General features: G+C 40.7%; 1 protein-coding gene across 1 annotated transcript; it reads left to right on the forward strand.

Moving 5' to 3' along the window:
• Window positions 1–9,132: 9,132 nt before the first annotated feature.
• Window positions 9,133–21,313, forward strand: slc6a4a (solute carrier family 6 member 4a). The gene is made up of 14 exons (XM_030744382.1): window positions 9,133–9,275; window positions 11,107–12,026; window positions 13,253–13,387; window positions 13,854–14,076; window positions 15,226–15,364; window positions 15,807–15,941; window positions 16,095–16,198; window positions 16,438–16,565; window positions 16,708–16,820; window positions 17,435–17,566; window positions 18,006–18,105; window positions 18,243–18,343; window positions 18,484–18,651; window positions 19,643–21,313. The coding sequence occupies exons 2-14, from the start codon at window positions 11,555–11,557 to the stop codon at window positions 19,715–19,717; spliced, it is 2,025 nt and encodes a 674-aa protein (XP_030600242.1). The 5' UTR covers window positions 9,133–9,275; window positions 11,107–11,554; the 3' UTR covers window positions 19,718–21,313.
• The last annotated feature ends 904 nt before the right edge of the window (window positions 21,314–22,217 follow it).

The raw sequence follows: 22,217 nt of genomic DNA on the forward strand, positions 1-22,217 counted from the left end.
TTTAAGGTGACCCCATGTTCTTATACACTGGGTTACGTCTTATTTAGGGGATGTGATGATTTTGAAAAGTTTGCTTCTGGATCAGGGTGATTTCTTCCAGAAGAAAAAAAAAAAACAGCAGATAAGTAAGACACATCACCTGTTCTTAGTAGATTGCACAATGTAGGATTTCCTAATCCAGATCACTGATAAGGCATAAAACTGTTTTGAAAAACTCCTGGGATGACGATCACAGAATGGCTGAAGGTGGCGTAACTGGTACATGAGTGTAGTTATTGTGACGGATGTCTGATTTGCCGATAAAGCCTTATTTTTGCTACAGTTTTAATAACTACAGCTGTTGCCACATCTGCATTTTTCCCTGTCACATTGCACTGCATGCTGGAGACAAATTAGCAAATGGATAACAATCCTTGAAATGTGCGCTCAAAGGTTAAGCGTAGACCGTTACCCCTACATCCTCCTACCATTCAGTCTACGTTTCTTTAATTTATTTTCACTTCTAATCGTTTTATTCCCTCCTCTGCCTGTGTCTCTGTTATGTCCTGTGTCTGGCACTCCAGTTTTCTGGCCTTCATCTGCAGATTATATTTCCTTTTTACACTTCTTCACTTCTCCTTACCCCTCAGTTTTCTTCCATCTATCTCATTCATAAATGCCAGATGGCTGCAGGTTGACTTGCACCCCCCCTCGATTAAGTCAGATGTGAATTATAGCAACAGTGGAGGAGTTTGGAAATATGTACACTACAGTCCTTCTTGATAGATGATATGGAATTTAACCGCTGACTATATTAATAACATGCCCAGCATTTTTTTCCCTAGAAGTCATCCCTCAGAGGACTCGCCTTTTATCTGGGTTTGATTTAGAGAGGTGTGGAAATCTTAGCTGGAAGGTTTCCTGGTTTCACAATATATTCATGAGCGGAGGGGAGGGTAATTGTTATTGTAGCGATCCATCCATTTTACAAAAAGTAAAGCTGAAAGGACAGAACTGGCATTAAAAATTATTTTTAATATCATTACTCCAAACTTTTTATACATGCAGCAGGCCTTCATTAGGTTATTACAGCAGTCTGTGTCCTTTTATTACAGAGGTCTCTGCATGCAGAGAAGTGATAAGTGTGAATCCCTGGTACCAGTTTTTTTTTTTTTTTTTTTTTTTTAATGCAGCAATGATAAATTTTCATTGGTTAATCAGAGCTTCGGGACATCAAACAGCCTATCAGGAGTCAGGAGGCTTCAAGGTTCAACAGGTAACCTAATTGCTGATGGCAGGTAAAGAGTGCTGTCCCTTTGATGAGAGATATAGATAGTAAAGGATTTCAACACTCACCAACCATTTTGTGAAGACAAATGAACGGTTTGTGCAATTTTCACTTAACACTTTGTGTTTATAATAGTGGGCAGTTATCTGAAGGGTGCTTTTTTCTTCTTCTTTTCTTATTAGCTTATAGCTTATATTTGCATGCAGGTGCTAACTGGCAAGCTGTTGCTGAAGTTATTGTGCAAAACTAGCCACGCTAAAGCACTGGTGTTTATTGTTGTTCTGTCAAATAAAACGCTGCTGAATATTTTCAGTCTCAAGGGGGTTCATTTGCAAACTCCGGCACTGCTTTCAACTTTTGAACTTGGTGTGTAATCAGTTATTTCCTCCTTTCACGTATTACATTGAAAGAGTCACACTGGCAGAGCTGAATGGGGATTTTAATGGCAGGAAACGCACTGTGGATGTCTCTGACGTCAGCGTTACTGAGTGTAACACACCTGTGTGTCCCTGTGGGAACAGTGTTTAATTGAGCTGGAGTTTCCCGGAGTCTATTCCCGGGAGTTGTACCAAAAAGTGGTTTTCGGTAAAAAAAAGAAAAAAGAAAGAAAGAAAAGCACTAAAGTGGCCAAAAAGGACTGGATTGATTATAATGTTGGTACAATAACGCAGTGATAAAGATACTTGCAACAGAGGCCATTATTTTATATGTACATTACCAGTCAATAGTTTGGACAATGCTACTATCAGCCCTTCACAAATCCTGTTGACTGCAGTCTATTTAATAATAATAATAGATATTACGCATAAAAAACACATAGAAACATCACACATCACTTTTGGCGCAACACCAGGATTTGCCAAAAAAAAATAACAACAGTCCATTTTTAAACTGTTATAAATTACTTGCTGGCCTATAATCTGTGAAACACGTGTCAAACAAATCTCTCATAAAGACATTTTAAGCCAGAAATAGCATTCCTGTCAGGAGGTAGAAGATGCAATCAGTTTCTGGCAAGTTACTTTTATATATATATATATATATATATATATATATATATATATATATATATATCCTTTATTAGTCTGAGTAAAAAGTGTTGTTGACATTAAAAATGTCTTTCTTTTTTCAAGAGCGATCTGTCCAAGAAGGCAGCAGAAATTGCAACAAATACAACATCACAGTTAAATAAAGATGGATTGATTATAGTGTAGGTACAATAATGCAGACTCATATATTTACTTACAAAACAGGTCATTTCTGTTTTGTAAGTAAATACAAAACAATATAACCCATTCATAAATGGGTTTTATATATAACCCATTTATGAATGGGTTATGTATAAAACCCATTCATCAATCATGTTGACTGCAGTTTATTTACCAATATAATCAAAGGGATTACTCATAGAAAATACACAAAATCATAGGAACTCCAGTCTGCATGCGCGAATGTCAGATAAAAGCTTAGGTATAGAAGAAAGTGCTTGCATGAATGTGTGTGTGATTTGAGTAAATGAGGCTTGTAGTACAATTTAAAGACTCGGAGTAGATAAGCTACGTAAGTTACCATTAAATGGACTGGATCAGTTAAACCAGAGGAGCTGCTTTTAGCCTGAGTAACTGTAGTTCATGTCAGGACAATACTCTTTAACAATAAATATTAGTGTATTTTGGAAATAAAGCTATTTCGGCTTGGCAGAGGTTAATGCTATCTGAGTGCTTTCCCCTTCTGCAACCTGTTGCCTCTTTAGAAGGTTTTCTTGTTCTCAGGTGTGTTACAAAGCATGACCGTGAACTTCTGAACCTGTGCACCCAGGCATACAAGTCCTGACATCAAAATTAGTCTTATGATAGTTTCCACATGCAGCCGTTTGTGTCTGACAGGAAGAATTAGCCCATCGCTGAACCATACAGGAATGGTCATCGCACAACCGGTCTCATTACTGCATTCGTTTAGTAATGTGTGTGTGTGTGTGTGTGTGTGTGGGTGGGTGTGTTTGCACGCCTGTGTGTGGTTTGTGTGCAGTGAGGATTAACCTAGTACATCAGCTGATGCTGATTGGAATGACGTTCAACACCGGCCTTCAGCAAGGAGGAGAGTTTGTGTGTGTGAGAGAGTTGGTGAGACAGAAGGAACGAGGACACGGTGATTATAATTTAATATCAGCATGTCTGTGACTGTGTTTTCTGTCTCCACTCAGGATGCCTCCTTTTATCTCTTTCATTTCACGTCTCTCACACAAAATAAAGGCCACGTAGACTGACTGTACTACTGTACCTGGCACTGGTCCACTTGGCAGGATAGGTTGCAGGTGGCTGTAAATGGGTTAGTTAGACCAGGGCACAGACAGCCTGGGACATACCAAAAATCTCTCACACACACACACTCACTTCATAATGTTGATGTTTCATCATGCTGGGTTTGTTTTTTTAACATTTGCAGCTTAATTAATGTATACATGCTCCCCTCTCATTCCTCTTTGACCCTTATAAATATGCACCGAGGAGTTCTGGATTAGGGTCGAGGATCCTTTTCTAAAGCTCAGCGTGTGTGCTTGGGTGTGAGCTGGCACTTGCATGCTCGAGTGTTTGTGTCTCAAGCCAGGCGGAGCAGAAAACGGCCCGCTGTAAGCCCAGGCATGTGTGATTTGTGTGATTGGGTTTAGTCGGCGTTGGTAGGCGACGTCTTGGGGATCCAGATGACCAGATGCTCCACGGGCAACGCGCTGCTGTCCTGCTAACGATATCAAGGTAAGACTACTCTGCCTGGAATCCTCACCAGCAGGTTCAACATGTGCGATTTACCGTAATCAATTCTCAGCTGTAAATTCATATCCAACGAGTGTGTGAGAGCTTTACGTAGGCCTGGTGCATGTGTGTAAATGTTCAGCAGCACAAGGAGGGATTTGGGAGATGGGAGGCGTGTTTTTTTTTGTTTGTTTGTTTTGTATTTTTATGTAAGCGTTGGGTGGGAGTAGTTTAATTTCCTTTTGGGACCTCTGATATCAGGGGTTCATCCTCATCTCTGTTATTAATCTCTTTTATGTGGATTTGTACTTTTGAAACAGCCAGAGTTGTGACAGACTTTCACTTTATGGATTAATGAATATGGAAGTAATTATTGATAATGGCTTCATATTTTCACGAAAGGCATGATGTAAGCCAAATTAAAGCTTCTCTTCAAAGGGGGAAAAACAAGGAATAGAAATGACTCTATGATTTTTTTTAGCTCCTCTTGCATTCTTCTCTATTTCATGCTCTTAATCTCCTCGACAGGTGTTTTGTAACACTGAATGAAGAATGTGGGGTTGCAACTTTTCCAGTCATAATGTGTGGCATTACTCAACAGGTCAGCTCCCGCTGTTCCCTCGAGGGCATTAAGCTGCTCATTTTTGAGAAAATCCCCAAATAATTAACACAAACATTAACCACCCACAGATTATAACTCTGCCAATTTTGAAGTTGAAGCTCGCTGTTTTAGATTCAAGTTTTCAGCTCCAAGGGAAGCTGGGTTTAGTCAGTCCTTTCACAGCTGTGAAGAATATCCAGCGTGGATAGCCTTTAACCTTAATAATCAGTAATCAAATAAATAATGAGGCACTCATTTTTTTTTTTTTTTAGCCTCCCTGGAAAATATCTGCAACATCTCAAAGATGCTGTGTTCAGTGTCATCAGTACGTTTCTAATGTGAGTCAGATTATGAGTGCGACTCCATTAGTTTTAACCCATAGGTACAAAATATATTTAACAGTATAACAGTAATATATATATTTTGCTCCAGCTGGACTGTTTCAGTTCCATTGCTAGTATTTCATGTTACATTTTCAAGCTTGCTTTTTAAGAATTAGTATTAAAAATTTGCTTTCATAACTTGATGAAGCTCATTTGCTGTTTATGGAAGCATTAAATTGATAGAAACCATTCTTATTTTCTAATAATAACTGACAGAATCTGACAGTGGCATTTTTGTATTTTTTTGTGTTTACTTTTAAAGTATGACTGCATAATGTCTACAGTACTTGTTACCTGTAGTTGTTTTTGCCAAATTTGCTGTCCTTACCTGGCTGATAATCTGTCCTTGGACACCTTCAGGGCTGCCTTTGCTTTAATGGCTGTGCCACCATCTGAGGGAGAGATTATGTCACCAATTGAGGTATAAGTAAGAAGTCAAGCCCCTAAGTTGTGCTGGCAAAGTATTTATTTGGCAGGAAGTGTTGGCAGTCTAGTAGTCCACAGGGGCCTTTTTTTCCTGGTGACAGCATGTATTATTATCTTATATCCCTGTTGTTAGTTTTTATCTTATTTCCTTTGTGAAACTAAATCACACCGAAGACTCAGACAGGAAAGTGTGAAGAAGAGACAGAGGTGGAAGGTACCGTATGTAACCTGTGTCCCAGCTGGAATTTAACCTGTGACATTGTGATCACAGATTGTGATGCATCTTATCCGCCATGCCAAGTGGCTGCTTTTTACTTTTCACTTTTCATATTTATTTATTGTTTAAAAAAAAGTTTAGAGATGGGTCATAGCCTCTGTGTGTCACTGTCTCATTGATCCATCACCATCACATGTCATTATATTGCTGTGTGTATGGGGTTCTTTTCTCATGGTTGCCTAAAAGAACATTTGATATCTCGACAGGCTCTGCACAATAATTAGGCAATATCTTATAAAGGAAATAAAACTGAATGTCCGCATGGTTTTGCCTCATCATATTCAGCAATTTGGAGTATGTATCAGTTGTAGGCACATATTATAATCCTATAGCACAGCAGCAAACTGAAGTATTTAGATAGACAGACTTTTATAGACCAAAATTTAGTTTGAGGAGTCTGACCACATTTGTATGTTTTGCAACTTGCATTAAAGGCTGTAGAGAGGGTTAGGAGTATTAAGTTCAAAGCACATATACCTATAAAAGAGAATGTGTGGGCTGTTTAAACAGCTGCAGTTCTGCCTGTTGTTGTATTTCACTCCTCTTGACTGTAACAGAGGTGTCACTGCAGGTGCAAACAGGACTCAGTCCAAATGTCTCAGTCGTTGTAGCAGTTTTCATTGTGCTTGTGTCTGACGTATTCTGCTTAATGTGTAATCTGTCAGCTCGTAGATTACCACTTGTTGTTTTATTGGATGACTTGGATTGCAATTTCCAAATTTAAGCTCAAACATACGAGAGGTCAGAGGTACAGACTGGGATGAGGAAATGTGTTGAGTTGATGATGCCAAAAAAAGCAGACAAATCAAGGCAGGGAGTTGTGAATTAGAAATGTGTTGGGTTTTTTTTTTGTTTTTTTGTTTTTTTTTTCTGTTTGGTAAATAACAAGAACAGGATCGCAGAAGTACAGCAAAAACTAAAGCAAACCCCAGTCAGCCATATATTACACAGCAAGCATAAAGTACAGTAACAGGTGAATGTACTATAGAAAGTCATTTACTTGTGTGGCTCTGCTAATGGTGACAGTCTGAGAGGGACAGTTGTGCATTTGTGCTGTGTTTGGGTGCCTGACAAGACAAAACAGATTTTACATTGTCACAGGTGAAGCCAAAATCCATAATTTAAATTTTGTAGCATCCTGAGTGAGCGTGTGAGGAAAGCTGTGGTTTTATAACAGCAAATAACGGACTTTATTCTTGCTGATGTGGTCTTCATTGTATTTACAGTTATCAGTTTGTGTTTTACTTACCTTCACATTAGAGTATCAAAGCTGTGACACCATGAGTTCAGTGGGTTTCTGGGCTGATGCTTACCATGGAGTTAAAGGCAAGACAAATGTTATGATTAACGGTTCTAACAAAATATTAGAGACTGTGTTATTTAATTTGAAAATGTATTTAATTGCAGGACTTGTTTCTAGCTAAAGTAGTGGAATTATAGTGCCACATTGTAAAAATAATAAAAATAAATGGTGACTCTTAATTGGCCATCGGTGAATGGTTGTCTGTCTGTGTTAACCCTGTGATAGCGTGCACCCTGCCTCTTGCCCTATGGCAGCTGGGATAGGGTCCAGCCCAACTGTAACTGAAAGGAAATGGATGAATGGACAAATCCATATAGGTATAAATGTCAGCCAGATAGTGGCAGGAGTCTGCAGTTCTTTATCAAAACTTTCATAATTTCCAATAGATTTAGTTAGTCAGAAAAACTGGCTGTTGGGTACAGGTTATTTTGTAGATTAAATTCCAGTTTTGGTCTTGTTATTGTTCACTTCTGTCAGGTATCTTCCATGCAGATTAAATCTTAACACAAAAGGAAAGCTGGCTAATAGTGTTGAATGTGTTCTACAGTCTAGAGTCCAAAATTATTCAGGAAACCCCCTGAGAGTTGCCAAAGCATACTGCACATTATTTTTACTCACACATTCCTGTCGTCTAAGGTCCAGACTATAGGCTGTTAAAAGCTGGCACAGAGCCCAAAGCTCTGAGTTGTTTTTGAGTAAAAGATTCACTGAGACGGTCTCTGGGATTTTTGAAAAAGAAAAAAAATAACATGCTTATTAACGTAAATGTGGTTCACCAGGAGGGGAACTTTCTATTATCAGATAATTATGTATTTAACGCTTAAATAACAGCTAAATCATAACAAGTATCACGCTACCTCAACTGTGTGAGCGCAGATATGGTTTATGCTACATGGGTGTGCGTGAGAAAGTGTTTGTGCGTGCTTGTGCTTGTGTCTGTCTGGACTGTGTGTGAACAATGACAGTGGTGGTAGGTTACGTTTAAAACAGTATGCTTCTATAAAATTCTCAGATGGTTGCATTTAAATAGCTAAGGACGATTAAACTAAAATACTTAATATTTCAGATGATAAATATAAATTTTGTGTTGCAGCTTTGTCTTTTCTTTATTTAATCATACTTTTGAACTGTTGCTCAAATAGACAAAAATGCTTAAACTGCAGCAATAACCTGGGGGAGTATAGATACAGAGAACGGGCTGGGCTACAGGCAGCCTGTCCTCCTGCAGCCTTGCACCATGTACAGTAAGCAGGATGATTCAGAGACTCAGAGTCTTGACCTTACAGCGGCAAGCTTGCTTTTCTAAGGTGGTGTGTAGAGTGTTTAAGTGAAGCGATTTAGTTTTTAATTTCAAAGATTGCTAATGCAATTTAAACACAAGATAGACGTCAGCTTGTAAATGAATCAAATATTGCATTTGCTAGAAAGACAATTTTGTAAATATTTGATATCAACTGTGCAACCAAATTGGTTACAAAACACGGCTGAAAATCTGTGAAACTGAGGTCAGAGCATCAAAGACCTAATTTCTTCGGAGCAGGTGCGCATGAAGAACTTGTAAAATGCAAAGAATAAAAATGAAAATGGAAAAGGGGAGAGTACGAGGACTGCAGCACAGCAGGGCTTTACCAGTGTTTGACAGTTTGTGCGTTGGGGTGTGTGTGCAGGTAAAACAGTAGCAAGTACGCAGAGCCCCACGCTGCCAAATAACTACTTGAGGGTAGGACTTCCCCTGTCTGCACTGTGTGGCCGTGTTTGTGCATTAATTACAGTTCTGCCATGACTATGCTGTATTGGAGCTGTCCTCCAGTTCTTTATTTCTGTTTATATTATTACTGTATCAAAGCAAAACTTGATACTGTGATCTGCAGGTCTGTGCTTGCCTAATGAGTCTTTATTATCTTCTGTTTGATTGCATGCATCAATGCATCCATCTGTGCATATGTCTGCACGGCTGTGCTTCTGCGAACCCAGCCTGTGTGTGCGTGTGTGTGTGTGTGTGTGTGTGTGTGTGGTTGCAAATTAGTGAGAGAGAGGGACAACGAGGGGGAGGGAGAGAGAGAGAGAGAGAGAGAGAGAAATGAGAGGGGTTTGAGAGCTCAATGGGCAAACACGGTGTCCTGATGTGCTAGGGCACGCTGTTTCTCTGGCAAGTTTTTGCCATACCACGGGATTCTTTAAGTTTTGGGTAGAAGTTCCTGCTGCTGCTCTTCACATACGTCTTAGGCGCCACATGCTCTCCTTGACCTCTGTAATCATCTCTGAAAGGTAATGTTTGCACGCAGATTGGGGGGAAAACCTGTAACTTTAGAGTTGCGGTTTGATTTTTTGTGGGGTTTTTTTACCTCAGAAGTATTGGCATAATTGTTTAAGCAGAGTTCAGCAAGAGAGTCTTTCTGTTTTTAATTAAGGTTGTTTTATAATATCTCATTGATATTTTTCTCACATCTCGTATTCTTTCAGTCTATCATTGCTGAAATCTCGATTTTATCATCTTACTGTCTTTTTCTTTATTAAAAATGGCTTGAGCGAAACGGCAAGAGGAAAAAAAAATCTCCTGTTGTGGGCAGTGTATTTTAAGTTTACATCACTGCATCAGTCTGCAGTGTTGATTTTTCAGTCTTTAACAATGAACTGTTCATTTTTTGGTCTTTTTGTTTGTTTTGCTGGTGATTACGTTTGTCTGCACATAAAATAGTATTTCATCAAGACCTTTGCCATTGACTTTCTTGACCTGTTGTGAGATTGTGTGGCAGCTGATAAAATGTGTGCTCTGTATGAGTGAAGTGTAGCTGAGGAGTTTTTTGGGGGGTTTTTGTGTGTGTGTGATGATTTTCTTCTTGGATCTTTAATGTTGCCGCAGGTCAAAACCAAATTTCCATCAAGTTTTTTTTTAAAACGCACTGAGGAACCCACAGCGCATCTGTCAGGCTGAAGCACTGTGGGTTCCTCCTGAAGCACAGGATTCAGATGGAAGTTATTGTGATGAAGAAATCAAGGTTGTTTTCCCTGGAAATTAAAAATGTGGTTTGCAAGGGGGGGAAAAAAAAAAGTTTGAGTGTAATGGAAGTGTTCTAGTGCTCGAGTCCACATAGCTGACAGCGTCTTGTTGTGTGGTAGTCAGATGTTAGGGAGGAATGAATTTCGTGCCGTGTACAACTGCTGGACACTCGTTCTTCATTAAGGTAATGGCATTCCACGTAAATTGTCTTCCCACATTTTACAGTTCATTACTAATTGAGCTAACACTGCAAACGACCTGATCTGCTTTTGAACAGATGTCGTAGTTTGACCCGTCGCTCATGTGGAAGCATCTTTGATTTTTTTTTTAATTAGAATTTGTTGTCAATGCAAAAAATAAAAACAACTTTGACGCATTTGTAGAAAAAAAATGCACTTTGAGTTTTATTTTGGTTGAATTGTGTTTACTGTGAGTAATTTAAAATTTAACATTTACATTAGAAATTGAGGAGACAAACTTGATTCTTGTGCTGCCTGAATTTAGTTTTTCTGTATAGCTGCTGAACATATTTCACCACCACAGCAGCCAAAGAACAACCTGCTGAGCATCTGACTGATGTTGTATCTCAGTGTTTGTAGTCACTATAAAAATTAGAGAACATCTTTCCTAGCACATGTCCACAGATGGTCTTTTTTTTTTTTTTTTTTTGTATGTGTGTTTCCTGCCCTCAGATGTATGCGGCGCCTCTATCCTGCAGGCGCTGGTATTTAGACTCTCTAATTTCTTCCCAGTTTACTTTTGTCAGATAAGCATCAAAACAAGTTACGCAACTGATAGCTTAAAATGAGAACCATAAGGAGAAGGCTCCAGTAAGTGAATCGACATGTCACAGCCGAATCCCCTCAATTTCCTCTATTCCTCGGATTTATCTTCTTATTCATTAACATGTAAAACAAGACACTATCCTGTTTTTTTGTTTGTTTTGTTTTATTACAGCCATTGTCATGGTGTCATTCAGACAGCCCAAACTGCCCTGAAGGCTCCTATATTTTATTTTGGTTTACTGAAAATGTAATTAAAAAAGGATCAGCTCTTATCCCATGATTTATCTGTGTATTTTCCTTCTGTGTGTTGCAGTTTGCACCATCAGTGTGGGCCTCAGAGGACGAGCTGTTTGTGGACTAGATCCAAGATTCTTGTAACTTTTCTGCTCGCCACATCCTGTTCAAACACATCTCTCCTCTCATATACCCTCCTCTGTCTGTCCTGCAGCCCGCTCTTACTCTCTCTTGCTCAACAGACCCTTACACATTTCAGTTCTCTCCCCGTGTACACACCTCCCCTCATTCAGGCCCCTTTGTCTTTTTGTTTTTAGCTTTGCTTTCCAGTTCTTTGTCTCCTTTACCTGCCTGAGAAGGACAGTCTTCCCCAGTCTTGTCCCAAACTCTCACTGCACCCCTCTCCTAAAGCTTCTCTTCCCCTAATGGGCACCATATCAGACAGCAGCACCACATTCCCTTCATTGTCACTGAGAACCTCTCTCCACCCCTAACTACCTTGCCAACACGAATATCAACACAACCCAATGGAGACAAAAGATATGATGATGATGAGCATGCTGACAATGGACAAAGGAGAGAATGAGGAAGAGAGGGACAAAGCGAGAGAGGACATGGGGGGAGAAGAGGATGGGGCACAGCGGGAAAATGGTAGACTGATGCTTGCTGATGGTCTCGCAGACAGAGGACCCAAGAGCATGACATCTGGCTCTGGCCAGCAGGTGTCCAATGGCTACACAACATCCACCCCTCAGAGCCCCAGAGAGGGCCCAGGAACTGCAGCGTGTGCTGCAGGTACAGCCTCGGGACCCGGAGGTGGTACCGGATCCTCAGCACCTCTGGGAGGCCTAAGGACTCTGATGGTCCAACAAACAAGCTTGGACAGGCCCAGAGAAACCTGGAGCAAGAAGATGGACTTCCTGCTGTCTGTGATCGGCTATGCTGTGGACCTGGGAAATGTCTGGCGCTTCCCATACATCTGCTACCAAAATGGAGGAGGTGAGGAAGCAAAATATGTTTGGAGGGGAGAAACGTGTCAAAGTGGAAGGACGAGATAAAAAGTGCGGTGGAATGGAGATGAGGGCACGTATGATCCCATGCTAAAGCAAACAGGATTTGAAGGATTAGAAAGAAGAAAGGGCTCTTTCATACTGACTACAGCATATACTGTAATTCACATTATAGCCTGTATGCAGCAACTGAAGCTAGCTGACTGCTCTCTAGCTTTTCCGTTATTAAAGATTGAGGTAGATTAAGACTATTTGTGGTACTTTCTAATTTCTGAGAAAATAAATGCTTTAGTATGAATAGCTCAAGCAAGCCCACAAGGAGTGCCACGGTTAACAAAGCGCTTTGATGTAGCTCATTTCTTGCGCAATTGGAGGTACAAAAAGGTATGTGTTCACAAAAGTCTGCATTGTCTGCCCTGCTCTTTCACTACCCAATCCTCACCTAGTGGCAAACATGGCCTCTCTTTTTATTGAATTTGCAATAATAAAACCTTTGCAATTTCCTGTGTTCTGTGTGTGTGTCTCATAGAGCGAGGTAGAGATGAAGACAGGGACACACTCGATAGAGGCAACAGTATTAATTGTGTTTTTTTTTTTTTTTCTTTTTTAGCGTCTTTCTCCTTGCTTAATAACCTGTCTCCCAGGCAGCTGCTCAATCAGCCCTTATCTTTGCTTTCATGTCACAAAGAGGAACAAGCACGCATGTACACACCGCCCCGTCCGCATACACAAATGCACACATGCACATGAAATAAGTTTATGATCAGATAGCAAGAAGGAGAGAGATGTGTTATCAAACACTGGGCATAAGCTTGGAGAGTCAGAAATCTGGCTGCCGTCCTGATGTTCTTCTGCCCATCTGTGTTAAGCCTTTAATTTTATTACTTTCATATTTTATAACAAAGCCATAAAGATAGAAATACTTTATTATAGAATTTAAGCAAAACAACTCCACAAAGCACAATAAATGTAAAATTGTTGTTTTTGAATAGAGTGAAACATAAATAATAAGCTATGGCACTTGGTTTTTAGGATTTTTACAGTTTCCTTAAATAGTGCGTGAAAGAGTCCAATTTCTCTTGAGTGCTTTTTGCTGTTCTTGCATAGCTCTTTCTTCTTTTTCACTTTTTCCACATCCATATGTTCATTTTGGTCCCCTCTCTTACGTCCCTCTTGTTGCATGCCTTCCCACATTTCTCCAATGTCTTCCTTCAGGTGCCTTTTTGCTGCCCTACCTGTTGATGGCGGTGTTCGGAGGGGTGCCTCTGTTTTACATGGAGCTAGCTCTCGGCCAGTTTCATCGCAGTGGCTGCATCTCCATCTGGAAACACATCTGTCCCATCTTCAAAGGTAACAGCGGAGAGAAAACAGAGCAGAGGGAGAAAGTCAAAAGCAACAGCTCGGACAGAGCACGGAAGAAGAAAACTTGAGAGGGAACAGGAAAATTGGAAGGGGGAGAACAAAAAAAAAACAAACAAAAAAGATGAGGAGGGACAGTTTCAAATCATCAGAGGCTGAGAGACAGCTCATTTAACCTCCCTGCCCTCACCCTTGAAGAGCCTCCCTGGTTTCCTGTACATCTACTGAGATGTTCTGACTCTCTGTTATGGAAATTGTCACATTTTCATGCCAAATGCCAGATGCTCCGAAATTTGATAGTATGTAAATTGTTGTTGTTTGGAAATGTCACGTATTCACCCAATAAGAACTTGAATTAGCTTAGAAAAAAAAAAAAAAAAAACACTGATGTCTGTGGATGATGTGGGCAGTGACTGACTGCTGTCGCATAAGTATTTCTTTGTTTCAACTCATCTAGGGATAGGGTTCGCCATCTGTATCATAGCCCTCTACATAGCCTTCTACTACAACACCATCATGGCCTGGGCCTTGTACTACCTACTATCATCATTCCGGCCCACCTTACCCTGGACCACCTGCAACAACCCCTGGAATACAGCCAACTGTAATCGTTACATGTCCTCAGACCACAACGTGTCATGGTCCAACTCCTCTACGTCACCTGCCGAGGAGTTCTATACGTAAGTGCATGTAAGTCAGATGTAGAGGCGTAGGGGGAGCTGTACGCAGGAGGGAGACGTCAAGTGAAGGAGGGAGGATGACTTCGATCCCAGGGTTGTTTTTGGCGTTTAGGAGCCCGGACAGATTTCCCATCACCTTGTTCCCTAAAAATCCACTTCCTTCGATGGTTGTGAAGACAGTGCAGAGAGAGTTTATGACTGTTTCAGAGTATAAATCACTGATTGGAGATTCGTGTGAGTGCATAAGTAACACAGAAGTAACTGTTTTATGAACAGGAGCAGGCAGAGGGTGAGAGAAAAAGCTTTTGAATTATTGGGTTGTGGGAAAATATAAAGTATTAAAGAAAAGCAATGCTCAATATTAATCAGTAACAAAATATATGCCCTCCAAGAGTTAACCCAGTTTTAATGTGCTGTTTTTACAGTGATTAAGTCTTTTAAAAACAATGTCTCTGTTATTCTTGACTGCTCTGGGTCTCTGAGCAGTCGACTGGCTCACTCTTATCAGCTGCTCCTACTCTGAGTCCAACTACTGAGACAGATTCACAGTTGACTTTTCCCTAATACGGGTTTAAACGTAACAAATTCCCCAACTCAGTCTGGCGCCAGAATTTCCTGTTTTTAACATAAATCATGTCTCAGTTTTTTTCATTTGAGCCCTGGCTGCTTAACCTGTGACCCCACACTGACTGTACGGTTTTTCTGACTCCGTCTTTCTCAATACTGTATTGTATTTTTACCTTTTAACCCAAATTATTATTAAGATTGTCAAAACCATTTTAAATAGTAATTATCTTGTCTTAACCTCCGAATGTTTTTTTCCTCCTTCATGGTCCCCTCATATCACATTTCCTTCTGTCCATGCTCTTTCCTTTTCCTCTTCTTTCCTTAATGTTCCAACATCCCTTCTCTCCAATCTATCTTTGTATTGTTCTTGCATTTTATCCATTCGCCACGATACCCTTACCCTTACCTTCCTCTTCACTCTCCTCCTCTTCCATTTCCTGTACTCCTTCACCTTACCTTGATTACTGTGACTGCTGTCCTCTCTCCTCAATTCATCTCCTTATGTTTGTTTTCATTCTCTCACTTTCTTGTCTTTCCTTCTCACATTTCTTCCAACCTCAAATCTCAAATTTCTGTCTCCAGCCGGCAGGTGTTGCAGGTCCATCGCTCCCCAGGTCTGCACGAGCTGGGCTCTATCAGCTGGCAGCTGGCCCTATGTCTGCTCTTCATCTTCACCATCGTTTATTTTAGCATCTGGAAAGGAGTCAAGACGTCTGGAAAGGTAACTGAAGGGGTGCCTGCGTGGCTGATGGGGGTGTCAGTTAGAGCAGATGGATGGATTGATGGATGGAGACATATGGGCAGAGAAAAGAACACTGGTCCTCCTGTCATCTCTTTACCCTCATTATCATTCATCATCGAGTATGGAAAAGTTGATTAGAAAGAAGGAATATCAGAAACGAGCTAAGGCAACATGGAAGCGCTTTTAAACATAAAGTTCTTTCCCATAAATCCTTTTAAACATATCAAGAATAGTCAGATAAAGGAGCATAGTTTTATTTTGTAAACACCACAAACTGAATGAGCTTAAAAAAAGATTCAGGCTGCATGTGAATGTGCACCTACATACTACATACTTATCTCTTAAAAACATTTGATTTCAGCACAAGACATAAAGATTTATTAAGATTAAAGTAAATCAAGTTTTTTCCTTTCTGTATCAGGTAGTTTGGGTGACTGCTACCTTTCCCTATTTGGTTCTCCTGGTGTTGCTCATCCGTGGGGCCACCCTGCCAGGAGCCTGGAGGGGCGTCGTCTTCTATCTCAAACCTGACTGGGAGAAGCTGCTTACCACTACTGTAAGTCTGCTGGTTCGTTGTAACAAGATCCATCCTTAACATGTACAACAGCCTCAGATCCTGCATTTTTTTCTCTTACTCCTCAATGATTTTAAACCCACGTCTTTCAGTCTCATAATTCATTATTAGTCGTCACCTCTCACACTCTCAAAGGTGTGGATCGATGCAGCAGCTCAGATCTTCTTCTCTCTGGGTCCGGGGTTCGGCGTGCTCCTTGCCTTTGCCAGCTACAACCCATTTCACAACAACTGCTACAAGTAAAAACTTTTGTTACTGAGTTAATAAATCAGTGACATCTGCTCACTCAATGTCACAATGCTACTCAGTGTTTCCTGTTACTCAGCAAAAATGTTTAATCTCTTGAATCCTTTACTTGAAATATGTGTCAGTATGAACATTGAGATATCTTTATTGATGGAACCATCACAAGTCTAAATACTTTGCATAGGATCCCTAATTTTGTCATCTTCCTGCTTAATATTGTTTCCTCGATCAGAGACGCGCTGGTCACCAGCTCGGTGAACTGTCTGACCAGCTTTCTGTCTGGCTTTGTCATCTTTACCGTGCTGGGCTACATGGCTGAGATGAGGCACCAGAATGTGGACGCTGTGGCAAAGGATGCAGGTAGGACCCCGCACCAACACACTGCAAGAAGTTCCTTATCCGAAATTTATTCATCCCTGAAAATGACTGAACACTAAGTTTTTGGACACCGTGTAAGTTCCAGAGTTCAGGTCTCACTTAAAAAGTCTTTTTTTCCCCCCAGGTCCCAGTCTATTGTTCATCATTTATGCAGAAGCCATAGCCAACATGCCTGCTGCCACCTTCTTTGCCATCATCTTCTTCCTCATGATCATCATGTTGGGTCTGGATAGCACGGTTAGTTTGCTGATGACTCATGTCAGTGGTAAACCAGTCAGTATTTTATCTTTACATCTGCCCCTCGACTTTTATTTTTAATCTAAAACATTCAGTTGTGTCCTGGCTCCCAGTTCTCAGGTGGTTTCATGTCGTCTTGTAAAGGCAGTATGTCACTGTTGTGCTTATTTCTCCATTAAGCTGCTGGGCATTTTTTTTTTTTGCCTTCTCTGTTCCATTATGAATAATATTCGACAAAAACAAAGTGATAGGGGTTTCATATCACTGCTGTGTGGTGGTCTTGTCTCCATAAACCTTTGTTTATCTGCTCCGAGGCAGCCAGGTGGAGATACCCGTACGGCTCTTATCACAAGCAGATAATCACTGTAGGACCGGCTGCGGGTTTGCTGTTTGATTTTATGACTGAGGATATTACTGCAAAATATACTTGAATTTGTGCTGGGCTGGTTCAGTAGTTTGTCTCATACACATCGTTGCTCCTGGACTCAAACACCGGATTTTTAGCACAAAGCACAGATGTGAAAGTTTCCCATACAGCACATACAGCTGCCCTAACTTTTTTCCCTTTTCCTTCTGCCCCGGCTTCATCTTCTTCTTATATCTTTTGTCCCCAGTTTGCAGGCTTGGAGGGGGTAATCACAGCTATGCTAGATGAGTTCCCTCATATCCTGGCTAAGAGACGAGAGTGGTTTGTCTTTGGCCTTGTGTGTGTGTGTTACCTCGGGGCTCTCTCCACACTCACATATGTAAGTATATTTGGGAATCATTACATTACATTAAGGTTACTATCAAAAGGGAATAACCTTTTTTAAATGCTTTCTATTACAGTTAGTACACTCCTGGAGTTTGCACCCGAGTGCATTTTCAGCCACTGAATTGTCATTTAGACATTCATTCTCCATAATTCCCCAAATTCATTTGATTCATTTGATTGTAAGATTATAAAAATATGATCACACAACTGGAAAAAGAAACTTGAGTTTTGCTGCTGTTTGCATGCAGTGCAATGTGTCACAGTTAACAACCAGCTGAAATCAGATTAGAGCAGTAATCCATTTATCTCCATCCCTCATTAAAGTAAGACAGTGACCACCATGGATTTCTGCTCAGTTAAAGTTGCACAAGTCATTTATGGAAGACCTTTCAAAAATAACTCGCCCTCCGTACGTCTGTGTCGTGTCTCAGGGAGGTGCATTTGTAGTGAAGCTGTTTGAGGAGTATGCCACGGGCCCTGCAGTCATCACTGTGGTGCTGCTGGAAGTCATTGCTGTGTCCTGGTTCTATGGTGAGTGGTGATTGTTGTGGTGATGGTGGAAATTTATGACTGTATGCAGTATGAAGTACTTCTGAGCTTTTTTTTGTGGTGCAGTTCACATTACTCCTGATATTTGACTTTGAGGTGTGTCTGTGTTCGTACCGCAGGCACCAACCGTTTCTGTAATGACGTCCAGGTCATGCTTGGTTTCTACCCGGGTTATTTCTGGAGGGTCTGCTGGGTGGCCATCTGCCCCTGCTTTCTGTTGGTCAGTAGCACGTGCAACATTTACACATATACACTAAGTTGTATCAGTTGCTGGAATGAGCCCCTGAAGGTGCAGTAGTTTGAGCAGCTGTCATATTTAATTGTTGTTATGTCTGATCTCTGATTTGCTTCCGTTCTCAGTTCATCATCATCAGCTTCCTGGCCTTCCCTCCAGAGGTCAGGTTGTTTGATTATCTGTACCCACCTTGGACCACTGTCCTTGGCTACTGCATTGGGGTGTCGTCATTCATCTGCGTGCCCTCTTACATGGTCTACCACCTGCTCAACGCTAAGGGCACCTTCAAACAGGTGCAGAATTATCGAATTGTTCTTCCTCATTCCCTCCTCTCCCTCTCCCGTTCTCCATCTATCCCGTCTCCTCTCCTGACCAACTGATATTTCTCCAACCACAGGGATTGCTTCTGGTCTTTTCTTTTCCCTGCGCTGTCAGGTTCTTCCCTCTCCTGTGAACACATGACTGGAGATCAGGATCAAAGGAGCAAGGAGGAGGCGCGGGCCAGAGATTAGCAAGAAAAAGGCAACTAGAATAGGCATACAAACACACACGCACGCATTCTGCAGCGGATGTGTAGACTGTCACGTTGCTGTAACTGAAAGGTGACCGGACCCCATCCATCAGCAGCGCTGTGGCATCAAAACGAATCAGTCGTCAAAATGTATTCAAGAGACGCATGTCGAGTATTTTCAATTCCTCCTCCTGTGAGGTTGTTTAACATTGTGTAATGTGCATAATGCACTGTGAATGCAAAAGTGTGCATCGTTATCGTCATGACTAATATTAAAATCTTGTTAAACCCTGCATGAAGGGTTGACAGGGGGGAGGAGGACATCAAAGAGGCTGCTCGACAGACCTTCTGTGGCTGTCGCCCTGTATTGACTCTGCTGCCAGGGTGCACAATGACACTGACACAGATCGACAAACACAAGTTATATTTTTGTGTAGACTATGTAAGTAAGTTGGGAGGACGGATGGGGCCAGCCGGGGTCAAAATGTGCCTTTAACAAAACAGGTGGTTATGTTGAAGGTTTTCGGCCATCTGAAAGGTCAGAACAAAACATCTAAATATGTCATTTTGAGATCTGGACAGTGTGTATTTCATACAATAGACACTTCTTGATGTTTTATTGGCAGGGTAATCAATAATAAAATCATTCAACCCTGATTATGACACTGTCACTACAAAAAGTGGTATACTTCCTGCATATATCACTGTGATTTACTTTTTTCTGTTTTTTTTTTTTTTTGTTGTCCTCTGTCTCTTTTTGTCTTTCTTCCCAGCGTCTGTTAAAAAGCATCACCCCAGTGCCCGGCAGTGACAACCACAGGGATTTTATCGTCACAAATGCAGTCTGACCAAACCCTGACCAAAAAGAAGGTGCATCTCTACCAACCTGGAGTGCCCTCTTCTGGACATACTGCAAAACTACAGGACAAGGGGGCTACCTTTTACCGTCTTTGCCTCTTTTCGTGCATCTGCTACACTCGTTCCAACCACGATCTAGGAATTTGGATGGCGTTAGATGGAGCCAGGCTGTCGTAACTTTGTTTAGCTTGGTTTAGATTGGATCCTCATGCTGGTTTTTTTGGTTTTGAAGAATTTCTGTGGTCATCTTCTTATTTCTGTCCCACCTACAAGGATCAACAGAGTCACAGAGTGACCGGGTTTTTCTTCAGGTTGCTGAGCTCTAACAATAATTTTATATAAAGTATGATACAATCTGTTTAATGTAGACAGTAAAACATGTACTCAACTTGGAGATACTGTACAATGAACTCAGAAAAGGCCAGATAATTACACGACAGTCCACTCTGACTGTTTATGGTTGTATTTTTATTTAATGCTGTTAAGTTATGCATTCTAATATGTAGCAAAATTCAGGTATCTTTTACATCTGTTACTGAAGCCAAATATATGATATCTGTTCTGTTCTTGTTTCTAAAGGCGTTTCAATATTGTTGTCGTTCGGTTGTGTTGAATGTCAGCTTGTGTTTATTTGGTGGCATCTTGGAGGAAGGACAGATCTGCAATGAGGTTCCTACACTGTGAAACACTGTCTGGTAGTGATATGAATGTGTATGTTTGTAACTGTGTGTGGTTATGTAGAAGAAAGACTGTTATAATAACCAGTGGAAAGTAACCACTTGTATTCATTCTGTAACTGCAATATAACACGAGTTTGTTTTATAATGTGGCAGTGCTGTCGTTGCATCTTTCATCACACCTTACTGGACTCAGTGCTGATGGTCTTTGTTTAATCACACCCATGTTCTGCACTTTGTCGTCATACTGCGTAACTGTCAGTAATAGAAGCCAAATATGGATCAGAGCTAATAACATTACCAGTATCACGGTCTGAAAGTCAGCGCTACTGCTGTTTACTTTCTATCCAGAATCTGTGTGTTCGTGTGTGCGTGTGTGTGTGTGCGTGCGCTCTGGAGAATATCTGTGTGTGTGTGTGTGTATGTAGGAGCAGGAATTAAAATATGGCGAGTACTGTACATGTACATGTGTATTTACTAGTCAGTCTGGTATTAATGTAATCTATTGTGTGAATGCCTGTCTCCTTCTCTCCTTGACGTGTGAATGTCTGCGTCTGCGTGTGTGTGTGTGTGTGTGTGTATATACACCTCGGGTAGTATGTTGTACGGGTTAGAGGTGTTCAGCCCCTTAATGTGTGCATGCAGTGGCGTGTATGTGTACTACAAATGTGCTAAAAATGTGTGGGTGGGTGTCTGTGATGTGGTCTCTTGTTGTCTTGTTAAATGCCAAAACATCTTATGAAGAAATTAAAACTCTCTCTTGCCTCGCTCTCTCGTACCTCTCAAGCTTATGTACGATCCATGTATGTCAATAAAAGACTATTGAGACTACAACTGTATAGAATAAAGATATATAAATAAATATATATATATATATAAATAAATATATGGGAAATAACAGATAATAAAGATATATGGAAATAAATAATGAATCCTGTCATCTTGTCATCTGTGAGTTGATTGTTTTACGCCTTTTTCAGTCCACTCTTGTTCATAATTTGATGGATTTTAATTTGGATAGTGTACACTAAGTAGCAAAAAATCTGAAGGTTGTCCATGATTATTTAGTGAGGGGTTAATGTTTATCATAATTAAGATTCTCATTAATTGACCTGTTAAGTACATGACTAATACAACACTAATAATAAACTACAGGTCAATAGTGTAGATCTGCAGAATAATAAGTTTATTAACATCCATCCATCTTCTTCTGCTTATCCTTTTCAGGGTCAAAGGGGTGCTGGAGCCTTAAATTTAATATTTAATTGGGTCTATTATGCTAATTTTCAGCTCTTTTTTTATTCTTGGACTCTCTTAGATTTTGTTTGCATTATTTACAGTTCAAAGTTATTACTTGTAAATAATGCAAACATAATCAGGAAGTGCAGAGGATTAGTGAGGAAGTGAGGGCAGCTATGGACAGGATGAAGAGTGAAAAGCCGGTTGATCCAGATGATATACCAGTGGTGGTATGGAGATGTCTAGGAGAGAACGCAGCGGACTTTTTAACCAGATTGTTTAACCCAATCTTGGAGAGTGAGAGGATGCCTGAGGAATGGAGAAGAAGTGCACTGGTACCAATTTTCAAGAATAATGATGGTGTGCAGAGCTGTAGTAACTACAGAGGGATAAAGTTAAAGAGCCATACCATGAAGCTATGGGAAAGAGTCATTGAAGCTAGTTTAAGAAGAGAGGTGATAATCAGTGAGCAGCAGTATGGCTTCATGCTGAGAAAGAGCACTGCAGATGTGATGTTTGCAATGAGAGTGTTGATGGAGAAGTATAGAGAAGGTCAGAAGGAGTTTCACTATGT

The sequence above is a fragment of the Archocentrus centrarchus genome, chromosome 13, assembly GCF_007364275.1.
Source record: "Archocentrus centrarchus isolate MPI-CPG fArcCen1 chromosome 13, fArcCen1, whole genome shotgun sequence".
Classification (NCBI taxonomy): Eukaryota; Metazoa; Chordata; class Actinopteri; order Cichliformes; family Cichlidae; genus Archocentrus; species Archocentrus centrarchus.

Coding starts and splice junctions, on each gene's coding strand:
- slc6a4a (XM_030744382.1), top strand. CDS start 11,555: ATGGAGACAAAAGATATGATGATGATGAGCATGCTGACAATGGACAAA. Junction 12,027..13,252: donor CTGCTACCAAAATGGAGGAG/GTGAGGAAGCAA, acceptor GTCTTCCTTCAG/GTGCCTTTTTGCTGCCCTAC. Junction 15,365..15,806: donor GAGTCAAGACGTCTGGAAAG/GTAACTGAAGGG, acceptor TTTCTGTATCAG/GTAGTTTGGGTGACTGCTAC.